This window comes from Dipodomys merriami, unplaced genomic scaffold (genome assembly GCF_024711535.1).
Source record: "Dipodomys merriami isolate MVZ:Mamm:240054 unplaced genomic scaffold, mDipMer1.0.p SCAF_48, whole genome shotgun sequence".
Lineage (NCBI taxonomy): Eukaryota > Metazoa > Chordata > Mammalia > Rodentia > Heteromyidae > Dipodomys > Dipodomys merriami.
Window position 1 is genome coordinate 8,016,610 of NW_027206046.1, and position 16,381 is coordinate 8,032,990.

Genomic DNA, 16,381 nt, shown 5'->3' on the forward strand with positions numbered 1-16,381 from the left:
TGCGCACACACACACACACACACACACACACACACACACACACACACACACACACACACACACACACACACACACACACACACACACACACACACACACACACACACACACACACACACACACACCCCACACTGGGGTGGAGGGGGGAACTCCCTCAAATCTTCTTTTGGAAGGAAGCTGATGTTTCCAGAACTTTGACATTTTTAAAAATAATCATTCAAATCCCCTGCTGTTGTACACTTTCATTGCCTCTGCCAACTCTCTTCTGTATATAAAGAAAATTGACACTTGAAATTTACTTCCTTGCTTCTGGTGACCTTCCCACTGTTGGTATTTCTGGAAGGTTCCTCCCAGAAAACGGACGTTCCATTACTAAGCTGAAGCTTGGTCAGCTTCTGAATTTTCTTCCAGAAAAAAAAGAAAGAAAAAATCCTTTCCATGTATGGATTACTCCTCCTGTTGCAGCCTGTGCTGTAGTCTGGCAGAGCAGACGACAGGTTTTAACCTTCCAGAACAAAATGCCAGCTGGCCTTCCTGTCTGGGATCTAACCCATCCCCCCATCTGCCTACCAGGACCTGCCACCATGGCAGGGACAGCCTGGGGACAATCTCATTGTCGTAACAGCTGGTGTTGAGAGGAGAGGCCTCTCCCAGGACATGGCTGGGTTCTTCAGGTAGAGCCAGAACACCTGGTCCTAATCCCTACGTGTTCAGCCAAAACTTCTTCTGAAATGCAATTTACCTGCAGAAAATTCTGCGCATGAGCTTTACCCTCTTGCTGTTTGAGCAAGTGTCATGGGGAGACTAGGATCACATCTAGCCCCTTACATGTAAAACACAGCTGGAAAATTCATGATATGGAATTATTGCCAGAAACCATCGTGTGTCCCTATAGATAACATTCTACTGTGAGGGAGAAAATTAAAACTACCGAATTTGTCACATTGTCTTCGAAGTCTTAGGTGCCAGATAGCTTATGGGCTAAATTCATTGTCTAAATGTGTTCATCTGCTCAAGCCATGTGTCTATATTTTGCTTCCATTACCACCTTCTTCTTCTTCTTCTTCTTCTTCTTCTTCTTCTTCTTCTTCTTCTTCTTCTTCTTCTTCTTCTTCTTCTTCTTCTTCTTCCTCTTCCTCTTCCTCTTCCTCTTCCTCTTCCTCTTCCTCCTCCTCCTCCTCCTCCTCCTCTTCCTCTTCCTCCTCTTCCTCTTCCTCCTCCTCCTCCTCCTCCTCCTCCTCCTCCTCCTCCTCCTCCTCCTCCTCCTCCTCCTCCTCCTCCTCCTCCTCCTCTTCTTCCTTTTTTGGTCAGTCATGGGGCTTGAACTCTGGGTTTGGGCGCTGTCCCTGTGCTCTTCAGCTCAAGGCAAGCGCTCTACCGCTTGAGCCACAGTGCCACTTCCTCTTTTTTTGTTGTTAAATAGACTGTCCATGTATCCATCCATGCATCCATCCATGTATTCACCCATCCATTTTTGTTAGTGGCAGAACTGTATTTTTTTAATTTAAAAAATTTTTATTTTTGCCAGTCCTGGGGCTTGAACTCAGGGCCTGGGCACTGTCCCTGAGGTTCTTTTGCTCAAGGCTAGCACTCTACCACTTGAGCCACAGCGCCACTTCCGGCTTTTTCTGTTTATGTGATACTGAGGAATCAAACCCAGGGTTTCATGCATGCTACCACTAAGCCAACTTCCCAGCCCAGAACTGTATTTTAATCTGTCTCAGGGCCCAAGTTCTTGTCCGAATGTGGACATAATCTAAATGCTTTGCCTGTAGAAGAAATAGTCACAACAAAATGTGTACTTCCTTCACATTGTTGCATTGATACATATCTCCAACATTTAGTGGTAAAGCTGGGACATGCACCAATTACTATACTCTTTGGCAGGAGTGTCCCACAACCCTAGAGACGAGAGCATGTCCAGCAGGACAGGGGAGCTGTGCCTTAACCTGCCATTTCTTTGGCAAGAGTTTGGTTGTGGCAGCTGCTCTTCTGCAGCTGCAAATCTGGAAGGTAGGAGGTGTGAGAGAGGAGCATTTTGTAGTATTGAGGCATGCTGGAATGAGGAACATGCCGAGAAGCTTCTGTGTTCTGTAAAATTAGCAAGTGATGCAGTATAGTCAGAAAGTATAATCATCCCATCAAACATGGTGGGGGGGGGCTCAGCAATGGGCTGGGGCAGAGCTTGGGGTACTTGGCAAAATTAACCTGCCTTCTAGCTGGTGCTGTGATTTCCTTGGTACCTTGCCCATAGATCCACCTTGTACCTGAGTTCAGCATCTCAGGTTCCCAGTGCTTACAGCTCAGGGGTGTGACTCATGTATTCAGCAAGTTAATTAGCTCTGTGATTCACTTATTCACCCAGCAGTTTTTGGACAAAACATCCTGTGAAGTAGGTGTTGTTTTTCTTTACTCCGGCTAGGTAGAGATGGAAGCTCAGGGAATATTAAGTCTTGAAAAATCACTATGATCATTTAGTGTTCGGTATTTCCAGTGACATTTTCTGCCTCATTAGGGTTCGTCCTATAAGCATCAGGGTCAACAGGTCATCCCAAATGCTGGAGGATTTCAAGATCTTGTCACTAGGAAAATGTATGTGTTTTGTATCCGCAGTGATCTACAGAGCTGGAATTAGGCCTCTTGTCCTAGAAGGTCCTGTGTATCATGCCCCAAAGATCCTTTATCTGTAGAAACTGCACTGGGCCAAGTGTTTGTTTTCCTTTTTTGGAGGGCGGGGGAGGGCGGGTTGATCGTCTTTAGAATAGAGCACCACTGCCATATTGAATATGTGAGGAACAGAGGCTGTGAGCACACAGCCCAGTTCATTGTCATAAATCATATATTGTGTCATATCTAAAGAAGAGAGACTCTTTTCCCCAAGTGAAGAGTAACTAAGAACCTTAGTGTTTAATAGTTGATTGAATTGACAGAGAACTGGAAGTCAATATGACATAGTACAACAGTGTTGCCCACCTCAAATTCCTGGGCTTCACTGTGTCCTTGTGTCATTAATACCGTGTCATTCCTCACAGACATCCCAACTCACCAGTACTCAAACTCCTTACTATTCTTGAGAAGATTGGGGAAAAACCCCACTTCTTGACATTATGGAAACAATCATAATCAAACTAAGTCAGCATAATATCTTGTAAGCATCAGAGGTTTTTTTGTTGTTGTTGTTGTTGCTTTTGTGCTGTTCCTGGGGCTAGAATTCAGGGTTCCTGGGCGCTGTCCCTGAGCTTTTGTGCTCAAGGCTAGCACTCTACCATCCTACCACTTGAGCTACAGCTCTACTTCAGCTCTTTGATGGTTTATTGGAGTTAAGAGTCTCAAGATTTTCCTGCCCTGGCTGGCTTTGAACCATGATTCTCTGCTCTTAGCCTCGTGAATAGCTAGGATTACAAGTATGAGCCACTGACACCTGGTAGGAATGTGAGTTTTAAACATAAGGTTATGTTGGCTATAGGAACTACTCTGAACTCCAAGGAGCTAGCTCCTCCTGTAGAGAATAACTTCAAACATGGGTTTGATGTGGCGATCACAAGACAATGTATGGGAAACAAATTAGCACCATGCATGGCAAATAATAGTCAATATATGCCAGGCTCTATAATTGATGTCACTGTACTGTTATAATGAGAAGTCATTTATGTACAGTCTTTAAAACTGACCTCCTTCTTTTTGCTGTTCTGGAAAATGGACTAAGACATGCCTATCCCTATTCTTAGGGCTCTGTGTTGAAGAAAGAAGCAAAAATAAAAGCAGTTGCTTTCTGTCTCCCATCTGTTCACACTAACCATCTGCCCTGGACTATGTCCAGCCATTTTCTTTTGGTTCTTCTTGTTCAAAACATTAAAATGTGGCCAGATGTAGGTGTCTTACGCCTGTAATCCTAGCTATTCAGGAGGCTGAGATGTGAGGATTGAGGTTTGAAGCCAGCCTAGGCAGGAAAGTCCATAAGACCCTCATCTCCAAAGCACTGGAAGTGGAGTTGTGTGACTCCACTGGTAGAGCACGAGCTTTGAGACGAGCATTCACACACAAACATTACAATGTATCCCCACCCCTATCGCTCCTCCCCAGGCCCAACTCACACACTTTATGATCCTCCAATGTTCCGCCTGGTCCAGCCCATTTGGAGTTACATTGGTATCAAATGAGCCTAATGCAGCTACAACTTGTATTTGTTGCCTTCAGTCGCCCATTACAGATGTGCCATCCCCAGGACTGGGGCATACCAGATATGCTCTGCCAAGATGGGGTAGGACACCCCACGCCATGGAGAAGTGAAGGGATCTGGAATGAGGAGCATGACTTGGAGAAGCAGGAGAGAAGCCTAGTGGTGAGACCCAGGGTATCAGGAAGGGAAAAGAGAGCAGCACAGCAGAAAGGACTCCGGAACCTGGTCTTAGATTCGCCCCAGGTGGACACAGTAGGAAACGCAGGCGTGCTCAGGTCCCTGTGGGAGGCAGGGCCATACCCAAGCTCTGAGCCGAGTCTGGTAATAAGTGCAAGTGGAGGTTCCTAGCTCCACCCAGCAGACAGCCAAGAGAGGTGTGTGCTAAGATGTTCTCCAAGGAAGCCGCTAAGATTCCTGGACCTTTGTCCTCTCCGTTTTTTCCTCCCCCTCCATTAGTTCAGAATTAAATCCCGGTGAGCCCTTCTTCAGAGCTTTGGAGAGATGACCTTATTGCAAAGCCAGTGAGAACCCTCAGGGGTGTCTAGCACCGAGCTTGCCATAATCGAGTGACACTGAGCTGCTCACTGGCTCTGTGAGCACGCAGAATGTCAGCTGAGGCCTAGAATAGACCTAAGAATAGAGATGGCAATGAGTTCCCCAGAGCAGTCACTTCAGTGGCCCCAGGGAATGGTACTCAGGACAGCTTCTGGAGGTGCACAGCGGCACGGTCTCTTAGATGTCAATCAAAAGCCATATAAGCCAGGTGCCAGTGGCTCACATCTATAATTCTAGCTACTCAGGAGGCTGAAATCTGAGGATTGAGGTTCAAAGCCAGCCTAGGCAGAAAAGACAGTAATATTCTTATCTGCAATGAACTACCAAAAAAGCCAAAAGTGGAGCTGGTGGTTCGGATGGTAGAGTGCTAGCTTTGAGCACAAAAGCTCAGGGATAGCTCCCAGGTTGAGTTTGCTAAGGCTCAGGACTGGTAACCCCCCCCACCCCAATGTATTGCATTTGTGTACTTTAATATGCATAAATGAGCATTGCTTTTGGTCTTGTTCCAAATATATATGTATATGTACATATACATATACCTCAAAATGGTTTCTGTGATCTGTTTATAGTGTCATGTGTCCATCTGTCTGACCGTGGCCAGTTGCTATACTGCTGGGGAGAGCACTCACCACATTTTACTTACTGCATTTATTTACATATTTATATATTATGACCTCATCAATAGTGCTCTATAATTACCATTTTAGTTTCTTTTTTTGTATTTTTTTGGGGGGGGAGAGGTTGGAGGCATAATGCTATGGAGCCTAGGGTAACCTTAAACTTATGATACTCCTAGCTCAGCCTTGCAGGTGTTCAGATTGTGGGCATACCCAGCTCCTACACCTATCTTTTAAGTCAAACAACAGAAGACTAACAAATATATATATATATATATATATATATATATATATATATTTACATGTATATACATGTGTATACACACACCAAAAAACTCCATACACCAGAAAAAAAATCCCAACAACAATTTCCAAATTTTATTTCAAATAGAGAATATCCGGGTAGCATCAGAACAAGAAAAAACTTCCATACATCCATGAGTTCTAAAACGGAAGTGTGGGAGACATTTGCCCTTTGGTTTTGGTTGGTCTGTTATCACAAAGCAATTGGGCACCTGGGTCATCCTGGGAATGCTGGGATTTCAGCACTGCAACGGAAGCATAGAGTTTGATGTGAGCTGGTAACTCAGAGTCTCTGTGGCCGAAAGTGACCTCAGAGAACTTCACAGGGAGGAGGCTGAGGAAGAAGGTCCCTGATGTAATGTTTGATGTAATTTGAGGAGGATCGAGACTTAGCAAGGCCCAAGGTGTCAGGTAGGGAGGCTTTTAGCAGAGGAAAGCTGTGATGAAACTATTTCTTTTCTTCTGTAGGAATACTATATCATTAGGTCCATAAAGCATGAATATTCTAGAAGCTTTCTTCTTTAGGTCAGCCAGGAAGGAGAAAGTGTTAGCAAATATTTTCAATCAGTTATTGATCCTTCTCCTTCAAGTCCTCCTCTTCCCCGTGTGTGTGTGTGTGTGTGTGTGTGTGTGTGTGTGTGTGTGTGTGTGTGTGTGTGTGTGTGTGTGTGTGTGTGTGTGTGTGTGTGTGTGTGTGTGTGTGTGTGTGTGTGTGTGTAACAAGTCTCTCTATGTAGCCCAGGCTTCCTTTGAGCTCTCTTATCTTCCTGTCTCAGCATCCCGAGTGCTGGGATTACAGGTGTGGACCACCACACTCAGCCAATTATTGACCTTCTTAAAGGTGGAGAGATGGCATTAGACATTAATCTACTGCCCACGAACTATCAGACAACTCAAGGAACTTGCTTTAGCCATTGTTTATCTGAACAACGATCATCTCAGTATTCACCTCAAATAGTCTAATTAGCATGAAGTTAGATAATGCGTATGAAAGTGTTTTGTGTGCTGTAGAAACACAATGAGGTGATGTTAGCTTTGCACAGGCTTTTTGCACCTTGAATAGTCTGGTGGAGCAGCATCCGTTGGCTTTCAGTTTTGGTTTCTGGGGCACAAGTAAAATAATGGATGAAAGTAGTCATTCATTTTACTTGTCAAATGCCCGTCCTTGAGTGTGCAGTTAGGAAAACACATTTGAGCTAAAAGTCAGAGTGATGTACTTTTCCTAAGATAGGTTACAATTCTTTTTTAGGTTATTATTATATACTAAAGACCAGGAAATTGATGCTCCTCCCCTAACATGCAGAAGAGCGCAAGAGATTAATCTGATAAGTCGTTTCCATTAAAAAAAATTCTATTTGGCTTCCCAAATTTATCTTGTGTCCTGAGGTTTCTCAGTGCTACAGTGTCCTTTCCCCGGGCATTTGGTGGCCTTCCATCACTGTCTAGATCTCCTTGGTGTGGAGAATATCAGTACTTACGCAAAGACAATAGCACAGCTTAGCTAGAGAGTTAATCCTTTAGCTCCCTAATTCGTGGATGTTACCTGAAATAATGGTTTGTCTTTTGTTTTCAGTTTGGATTTATATTCAGAATGTAACATTTGAAGACATTGAAGGTAAATGGTTTTTTGGTGACATTATTTCATATAGTTAGTACAGCAAAGACAAAGTAAGGCCATGATCAGAGTATTGTATTAGCAATCACCTATAAATAAGAAGTCTCACCAGGGATTGTCTAACAAGGCAGGAGAGAAAGCTGTGTAAGGTACAGTCAGTGCTATTCCGAGGAAGGGAAGTGGCTGGTAGAGAGGAAGTCAGTGTTTCTAAACCTTCACACAGGTGTCTTCTTTACTCAGTGTTCTGCACGCAGGAAATAGGGTACATTCCCCGTCTCACAGAAACACAAGACACATAGACACCATCTTTCCTGCTGAGTACCAGAGTGTAAATCCCGCAGCAAGCCCTGTACTACATGATGACACTCAGTTCGTATTTCTCTGGCTTGTTGTTCTCCGATTGTTCTTCCTCGAAGTCTGTGTGGGCATTAGGATGGTGGATTTCGATGAACAGGACATAGATGAAACCTCCAAGGATGCCACCCACCAGAGGACCCACGACTGGGATCCACCAGAAGTTATTTCCAACTCTGAAATCCAGAGAAGAAATCCGTGAGACACTTGTTGACCTCCCTCTTGCTATTTCCTGTCAGATCATTCACTCACTAGCTGAGATGTCTCCTGTTCAGAGCTCAGTGGTGTGAGGTCCCTCAGTATAGCACAGAAACAGTCACCCTGGACTGGTAGCTCAGGCCAGTCATTCCACATACTTGGAAGGGAGAGATTGAGCGGATCATAGTCCAAGTCCAGCCTAGGCAAAAAAGTTAAGCCGGTCCCCGTCTCCACAAATAAGATGGATATGGTGGCGTATGCCTATCATCCCACTCCATGGGAGGCAAAGAAAGCAGTATATGGTCTCAGGATGACCCTGGACAAAAATTCTAAGGCTTAAGAACAGCACCTCCCCCCACCCCCCAATAAAAAGGGCTGGGAACGTGGATCAAATGGTAGAGAGGCCTTGAATTCAAATCCAGTACCAATAAAAATTAAAAAAAAAATTAAATCAAAGGTAGATTTATGAGTTATCTACTAAACATAGGTTAAATTTAGTGCTTATTTTTTTAGGTCATAACCCAAAGTCAGTGTTCCGTGATGAGACTCTCTTCCCTCTAGAAATCCTCAACTGGGACCTTCTGCTGAAGGTGGAGTTAAGAGACAGGGAGCAGGTAGCTGGTGAATTGTCATCAGCACTTTCAGAGAAAGGAAATCCATTTAGACAATTCCATAGAAAATGGCCGGTTTTTACAAGCGTCTAAACAAATAAAACAAACACCCTATGGCTGGAGGATATACATATTCGAGAAACCCATTTTAAAACCTAGGAGAAACGATGAACACAAAGTGAGGGTGATATGGAACGATGCAGCAGGTGCACCTGAAGATTTCACTGTGCTCAGCTGGGAGTCTCATCGCCTGTTCTTTTCACAATTGTTCTGTGTGACTTTTTTTGGCCAAGGCGCTCGCTCTCTGAGCTCTTTGAGCCATTTGTGTAATCCCTTCCACCTGGAACCACTGAATCGCTCTCCTGTGTTTTCAGTTACCAGCGTGGGTGGAGCACAGCCGCCACCAGATGTCGCTCTCACTGCATGGGAGAGAAAGGGTGCTGAGCTCCACCTGCCTGGTCCCCATTGACCATGGAGGTGTTTAGATGCATCACCTGCCGGGACCTATCGCCAATACACACCGGGTACTGGTTGCTTCTACTACAAGTTAGGGGCTGTCACAAACACATCTGTGTTAACTGCCTGACCTGAAAGACCATCTTTAAAGATGCTTTACTCAGGACAAACTACTTTTTTAATTTAATAATACTCCAAAGCTTCTTTACTTACTAAGTCATTGGCATCCTACCTAGAAATACCAGTGAGAACTTTGATAGGGAACTGGGTTGTTTTTTTTTTGGGGGGGGGTGTTGGGTGCTGGTCCTGGCGCTTGAATCCAGGGCCTGAGTGCTGTCCCTGAACTCCTTTTGCTCAAGGCTAAAGTTCTACCACTTGAGCCACAGTGCCACTTCCAGCTTTTTCTGTGGATCAATTGGAGATGAGTCTCAAGGGAATTTCCCACCCCAGCTGGCTTTGAACTTCAATCCTCAGATCTCAGCCTCTTTGAGTAGCTGGAATTACAGGCATAGCACCAGCATTTGGCGGGAAACATCTTAATATTTCTTTCCTAACAGGACTCAACAACTCTATTTTCTCCTTTTTCAATTTCATCATTTATATGGTAATGCCAGGTTAATTTTGCCAAGTATCCCAAGCTCTGCCCCAGCCCATTGCTGACCCCCCCATAATCTACAGAATAGAGAGAGAAGTCCCCACTGCTCTCGCTGTGGGGCTCACATTATGTTTGATGGGATGATTGTACTTTCTGACTATACTGCATCACTTGCTAATTTTACAGAACACAGAAGCTTCTCGGCATGTTCCTCATTCCAGCATGCCTCAACACTACAAAATGCTCCTCTCTCATACCTCCTACCTTCCAGATTTGCAGCTATCAACCTCTTCTCATCTCCTTGGCATTTGCCAAGTCTCAGCTCGAATGTCAGTAGCTGAAGGGCAGCAGCTGGCCTCGTGGCCAGCACATGGCCTTTTGAATGGTCACGTGAATGAGTAAGTGAGCATGCAAAGGGAGGAAAGCACTGATGCGAATGAGGACCAGCAGCTCAAGAAGCCTTCCTAATTGGGGCCTTGGCGTACTCTACTTGTGACCATTGGAGGACACAGTTACTTGACCACAGCTCTGTTAACCACCATGGGCTTATCACTTGTTCCTTGTTGTGGGATTTCATCTTGAGTATCAGAGGATACTTAGCGGCTTTCTCTGACCTCCGACCACTAGATGTCAGCAGCAGTCAATCCCTTGTGCCCAGATTTGCCACATATCCTTGGGACAAAATTGTCCACCTTTAATTAAAAAACTACTGCTCTAGAAACTCCAAATGCAGCAGATTGAGGATAAAGGAACCTGACTCTGTGTCCTTCAACTCCAAAAAGATGCCTGGCACATAGCATCTATTCATTCCTCTATTTAATAGTGTTTCATTGAGCCTTTCCACGCATGGGTCATGCTCTGCTGTAAGCACAGTGGTTACGGCAAGGGAAATGCTGGTACTTGGTCTTTCAAGGTCCTCTTGGCACTTAAGACTCTAGAAACTCTCAGTGTCTGTGGTGGTGGTCTGAACAGTGCCAGTTATTGTAACAGTTTCTTCCTCACACTGCCCCCCACATTTAAATAAAGTCATGATGTAATCTGACCATCTGGCCAGCATCTAATTACAGATGCTATATGACTATAGGTCAGATATTTGAAACACAAGTCCTTTCTTTTCACAGCAGGCTACCAAGATTTGCTCACATGTTTTTACTTACTTCCTTTTCTTTCTTGCTTGCTTGCTTGCTTTTTTGGTCGGTCATGGGGCCTGAACCCTGGGCCTGGGCGCTGTCCCTCAGCTCTTCAGCTCAAGGCTAGCACTCTACCACTTGAGCCACAGCGCCACTTCTGGCTTTTTTCTTTTTGCTTACGTGGTGCCGAGGAATCGAACCCAGGGCCTCAGGCATGCAAGGCAAGTGCTCTACCACTGAGCCACCTTCCCAGCCCTCATCCCTGGTTTCTTGATGAAGCAATGTGAGTTCCTTGCCCTTGCCCATAGGGGAGGGGACATGCACGAATGGGGATGGGGCCCTGTGGTTTCTGAAGAGAAAGTAGGAGGGAGTCATGGGACAGTTTGTCCTCAGAGCTTGGTGCCAACAGCCACTGCTTTCTGAAGCAGACAGTGCCGGGTCTTGTCACATCCCGGGAGCAGGCTCTGTGTTTCTGACTGTTCCATCAGGAATTTCCTACTCACACCTCAACACCCAACTCAGCTCTCACTTCTTCAGACCAGTCTTTCCCAACCTTTCTGGCAGAGTTAGTCAGTCCGTTCTGCCAATTCCTTCGGCACTTTTAAGGTTGAAAGAGAACTTCTTACATTGCTCAAGGCTAGTGTCTTTGAAACTCCCTTGCTTAGTACAGTCACTACAGAACAGATAGTACCCAATAAAGATGTAAATTTTGGTCCTGACTTCAACACAAAGCAGGCAAGTAATACAACAAGAATGTGCACATAAAGCCATAGACCAATTTAGGGATTATTACAGGAGACAAACCTACCACTACTGAATTTACCTAGAGCCTTTCTCCGCCTTCCCTCTCCCTCCTCTTCCTCCTCTCCCTCTCTCTCCCTTCCTCTCATTCCCTCTCCCCCTCCCCCTTCCCTCACATATTTACCCACATTGTGCCAGAAAACACCAACGGAGTGTTCCACACTCATGACCACTGTGTATCAAGCTCTGCTCTTTTAATGTTCCCCCCCAGATCTCCAATCACTGCGCCCTCCCACCCCCACTGAGGGGCAGCACGAACCCCTCCTCCCGCGGTCACCCTCGCCAGTACTTACGTGAACACCTCAAACCCCCACCCTGCCAAAGCAGTGAAAAGCCTGGGGCTCAGGTCACGAGCGGGGTTCATGGCACAGCCACAGTTGAGCCCCAGAGAAGAGGACAGGGCAATAATCAGGAGGCCGACGACGACGGGCTCCAGGCCTCTGGGGACACCCAAGTTTCTGGAGTCAAATATGGCAAAGACAACCATGAGGAGGAACATGGTGGACAATACCTAGAGAGGAAGAAGAAGACAGGTGGTTAGGTGAGTCTGTGCTCTGCCTATCTGCCCACTGCAAAATCTACCTTTCCTTTTCAAAAAAGGAAACCTGCATACTATACTTTGAAAGGGCTCTCCAGTGATCTAGCCCTATGCGTTTAAAACACAGGCCTCGCATATACTTTGATACTGCTGGCTCTTTGGGGAACTGGACATTGATAAAATCGGCGTGCTCACTTATATGTTATTTGTAGTACTGAAAACTGGAAATCTCCTAAATACATATTTGGTAAGAGCACTGTCCTATTGGATGACACTAAATGAAAGAACAAGAGTTGTATGTATATTGTTCTGATATTTTAAAACACATAAAAGAAAAACTGTAAGAGATTATACAAAATGGTAACAGGTATTCTGAAATAGTTATGTTATAACTGATGTTTTCCCCCTCTATGTTTTCTTGGCTTTTAAAACTATTATTTTACCTAAATAGCTAAATGATAGCTACTCTGACTGACTTTTTTCCAGTTCTAGGGCTTGAACTCAAAAGGCTTCCCTACTCTCTCTAAGTTTGCTTGTTCACAGATGGTGTTCTACCACTTGAACCATGTTTCCAGCCTGGCTTTTTGCTTGGCCTGTTATTTTGGAGGTGGAATCTTGCAATTTTTTTTCCCACCGACTCTGGCTTGGAATTTGCAGTGTTCCAGATCTTAGTTTCCTGAGTAACTGGGATTATAGATCGAAGCCACCCATACCCACTAGTGGCTGTTAGTTAGGATGTTTCAAATGCACTAAATAGACATCTTGTATCCTTCACCCACAAGCATTCATATTCTGTATCTCATTAAAATTTCATAGTAACACTGTGAGGTAAATTCCGTCAGTTTATCAATGAGGAAATGTACATAGAGGTCAAGAAACTTGATCAATAACTACCCAGCTGCCTAGCTCATAAGCTGAAGAGTCAGAACAGGAACTAGGGAGTTGATTTTAGGGTTTAATCTTTTTTTTTTTTTTTTTTGGCTATTTCATCAGCTTTCCAATATAGTATTAAAAGAATTTGTATTCAGAAGGACATCTCTTCCCAAGAGCATCCTTCTCTGCAGAGTCTTTCTGGCTGTCTTTGGCAGGGTAGAAACGTCTCTGCATTCCCATTGCATTCCATCTTGATTTCTGTCCTTGGCCTTATCGCCTAGCAAAGGAACTATCTGTTTACAAACATCTGACCCTGGAAAGAAAGCTTGGGAGCTGTATCTGCCTTCGGAGCTTCCCAGTAAATATTTCTTGGTTACATAGATGATGGACTATTAACTTATTAAATATGTTTGAATAATATTTAGAGCAAACACAATAAATGATCTGGAAATTGAGTAGCCCAGAAATATAATCATGTCAGTCAACAGTTGTCCTTTTCCCTCTCTCCTTCCCCTTTTCCCTCCTTTTCCTTCTTTCTCTTCTTTTTTTTTTTTTTTTTTTTTGGTCCAGTTGTGGGGCCTGAACTCTGGGCCTGAGCACTGTCCCTCAGCTCTTCAGCTCAAGGCTAGTGCCCTACCACTTGAGCCACAGCGCCACTTCCAGGTTTTTTCTTTTTGCTTATGTGGTGCTGAGGAATCAAACCCAGGGCCTCAGGCATGCAAGGCAAGCGCTCTACCGCTGAGCCACCTTCCCAGCCCCTCCTTCTTTCTCTTCTTCTTGCCCTCCCTCCCTCTCTTTCTCTTTCTTCTTTTCTTCTCTCCCTTCTTTCCTTCCTTTGTCTACCAGCTTCACCCATTTTTCCTTTTATTCTTTCTTTCCTTCCCTCCCTCCCTCCCTCCCTCTCCTCCCTCCCTCCCTCCCTCCCTCTCCTTCCTCCCTCCCTCCCTCTCCTTCCTTCCTCCCTCCCCTTCCTTCCTTCCTTCCTTCCTTCTTTCCTCCCTCCCTCCCTCCCTCTCCTTCCTCCCTCCCTCCCTCCCCTTCCTTCCTTCCTTCCTTCCTTCCTTCCTCCCTCCCTCCCTCCCTCCCTCCCTCCCTCCCTCCCTCTCTCCTTCCTTTTTCCCTACCTGTCTTCCTCCTTTCCTTTCCTTCCATCTTCCTTTTCCTGCCTTTCTTCCCGCTCTCCAGCCTGACAAACATGACCAGTCACCTCAGGACACAAGGAGGGAGGAAGAGTCCCCCTGGCCATGTTGATCTCACCACACACTAACCAGAATAGTTGTGCTATTGGCTACATCACTAATGCTGAGGTGCCTGCAGTTAGTTTACATGTCAGTAAAGCAGAGAAACTATCTAGCTGTCTTGAGAGTTTGGCTGAACCTAGGCTCATGGAGAGCAGCTATGATCCATAACATCTCAGGCTCCACCTACCGTACTTCAGTCTTTGCATTGAAATAGAAATTTCTTCACTTGTAGCCTACACATGCATGAAAGGGACAACAATAGTGAGGGAAATAAATAACTGTTGCCTCTGCATAGAAGCCAAAAATTCTAGTGATATCGACTCCTGCCGAGACAAAACACTGTTCGGAAAAGAGTAGGTTATACCCCAGTGACCTCTGACTGGAAACATAACCCTTCCTTTCTGCTGGGGCAATAATGGTCCAATACATTTCCCTTCTTCAAAGTCATGTCAAAGACCAAGTCAGGCCTTTATTGAATCTACACTTACTTGGTCTGCAAATGCATTCGCCAAAGAGAGATACGGAGCTGGGTAGGTTGCAAAAATGAAAGCTGTTGCGTTTTCTCCCGTGATGATCAGTTTTCCTCCAGCAAAGGACATGAGTCCGTCTGTGGAAGACAGAAATCTGGTCTATTAGGGTTGTCAGGAAAGTCGAGGGAAGCCTAAGCCAGGACTTAGGCTAAACACAACTTTCCTCTCTTGACTCTGGAGTGCAATAGTTTGAGATGCCCTCGGAAATCCCACAATAGTGATTCAGAGTTGGAAGGCTTTGGCTGCCCCAAACCTGGACTGAATCCTTAAGCAGTAGAGTCTCAAGAATCAATCATTTTATGGAATTTAGAATTTTCAAAAAAAAAAAAAGGAAAGAAAGAAAATGAATCCACCCTAGTTGTTGGAGGCATGGTTCAATTGGGTAAGTGCTAGCCAATAGCAAAAGAATCAGGTACCAAGTTTGAGTCCTGGTCTTGGATGGGGGGACAGGGGGGGCGGAGAAGAAAATTTCAAAATCATCCTAGAGCCAAAGTGGGAGGCATTGATTTGCTGTAGAAAAAATTCATAGTTCCCAGGGGTTCTTACTAGCTACATGTCAGCATTTAAGAGTATCTGGGGAATGGCTATTAGGACCCTCACAGCCAATGAGATATTAGCCACAAACTGCAGCTGACTTTCTGAATTTCTGATCTTTCCTTGAATTCCCCTTCATTCTCTTAGATTTTAATTCTCAAAGAAATACTCTGTGAGCTGTCTCTTCCCACAGCCTATTCCCAGTTCCAGATTCTGAGGTCTTCAGTTGAACAGTCATCATGCATTAAGACTGATTTCATGCAACCCCAAGACTTCTTAGTTTGGAGACCCTCAGTTGGAGGTCAGCTGGTTCAAGTGCTTCCTTTTTCAGATGAGGAAACTGTCTTCTCTTAGGTCAGATGACTTATTTAAATCACACAGCTCCTGACTGATACAGCCAGAACTCAAGTTAGAGTCTTTGATCACATGTACTATGTACCATGTTTCACTGAAGACTTCTGCAGATTGGAAGCCCTCGGTGCTGGGTAGAGGTGAACAAGGCTTCTCCTTTCTCCACATGCTACTTCCTTCAAAGACCTTGTCCCAAATTCTAAATGCTCACTGGGCATCTTCTTTGCCCTAGGCAATACCTCCTTTCCCAGCTAATCACAGAGAGGATCAGAGAAGACATTGGCCAATTGCTTGTTTGGTGTGTGTTCACAGTGTAGTGTAGGTTATGTCTAAAGATAGGCTTCCATATGCTCCTCCAACCCCATTACCACTTCCTTTTTCTTTTCTGCTAGCAGCTGGATTTGAACTCAGGGCCTCACATTTGCTTGGCATGCCTTTTCAGCTGAGATAAGTGTCTCAGACTGTCCTAGCCAGGCTGACTTCAAACTGTGGTCCTTAGATCTCAGCCTCCTGAGTAGCTAGGATTACAGAAGGGAGCTACCAGTACCTGGCAGAGTCTTCATAAATTTGCTCACCTAATGTTAGACTAATTACTGAAGAGTTTCCTGTTGATTATAGAATGCTCCCTGTCCTTGATTTACTTCACTTCTTCCTACCAAGGGACTCTGGCTTTCGATTTTAACACCCAGCTCTCCATCGCTTTGGGGTCAGGGTCCTGCTCACCATAGTAAACACCGAAGACAGTTGCGGATCCCACAAAGGCTCCCAAAAACTGGGCTCCCACATAAAATGGCAGTTTGTACCATCTCATCCTTCCAAAGACACACATTGCCAAAGACACAGCTGGGTTGATGTGACCTCCTGAAAGAAAGAGAAGGTGGTTAGGGATGTCGGAGGGC

At 45.0% G+C, this 16,381-nt stretch overlaps 1 protein-coding gene across 5 annotated transcripts in view; it reads right to left on the minus strand.

The window, feature by feature from the left end:
• Positions 1 to 5,708: 5,708 nt before the first annotated feature.
• The window catches only part of Aqp9 (aquaporin 9), a 33,581-nt gene continuing 22,908 nt past the window's right edge, over positions 5,709 to 16,381 (minus strand). For all 5 annotated transcript variants that reach the window (XM_069995325.1, XM_069995324.1, XM_069995323.1 and 2 more), the window contains 4 exons: positions 16,206 to 16,343; positions 14,556 to 14,674; positions 11,709 to 11,926; positions 5,709 to 7,800 (listed from right to left, as the gene is read on the minus strand). In XM_069995325.1, coding sequence (XP_069851426.1) covers positions 7,623 to 7,800; positions 11,709 to 11,926; positions 14,556 to 14,674; positions 16,206 to 16,343 — 653 coding nt within the window. In that variant the 3' untranslated portion in view covers positions 5,709 to 7,622. The remainder of the gene's footprint in view (positions 7,801 to 11,708; positions 11,927 to 14,555; positions 14,675 to 16,205; positions 16,344 to 16,381) is intronic.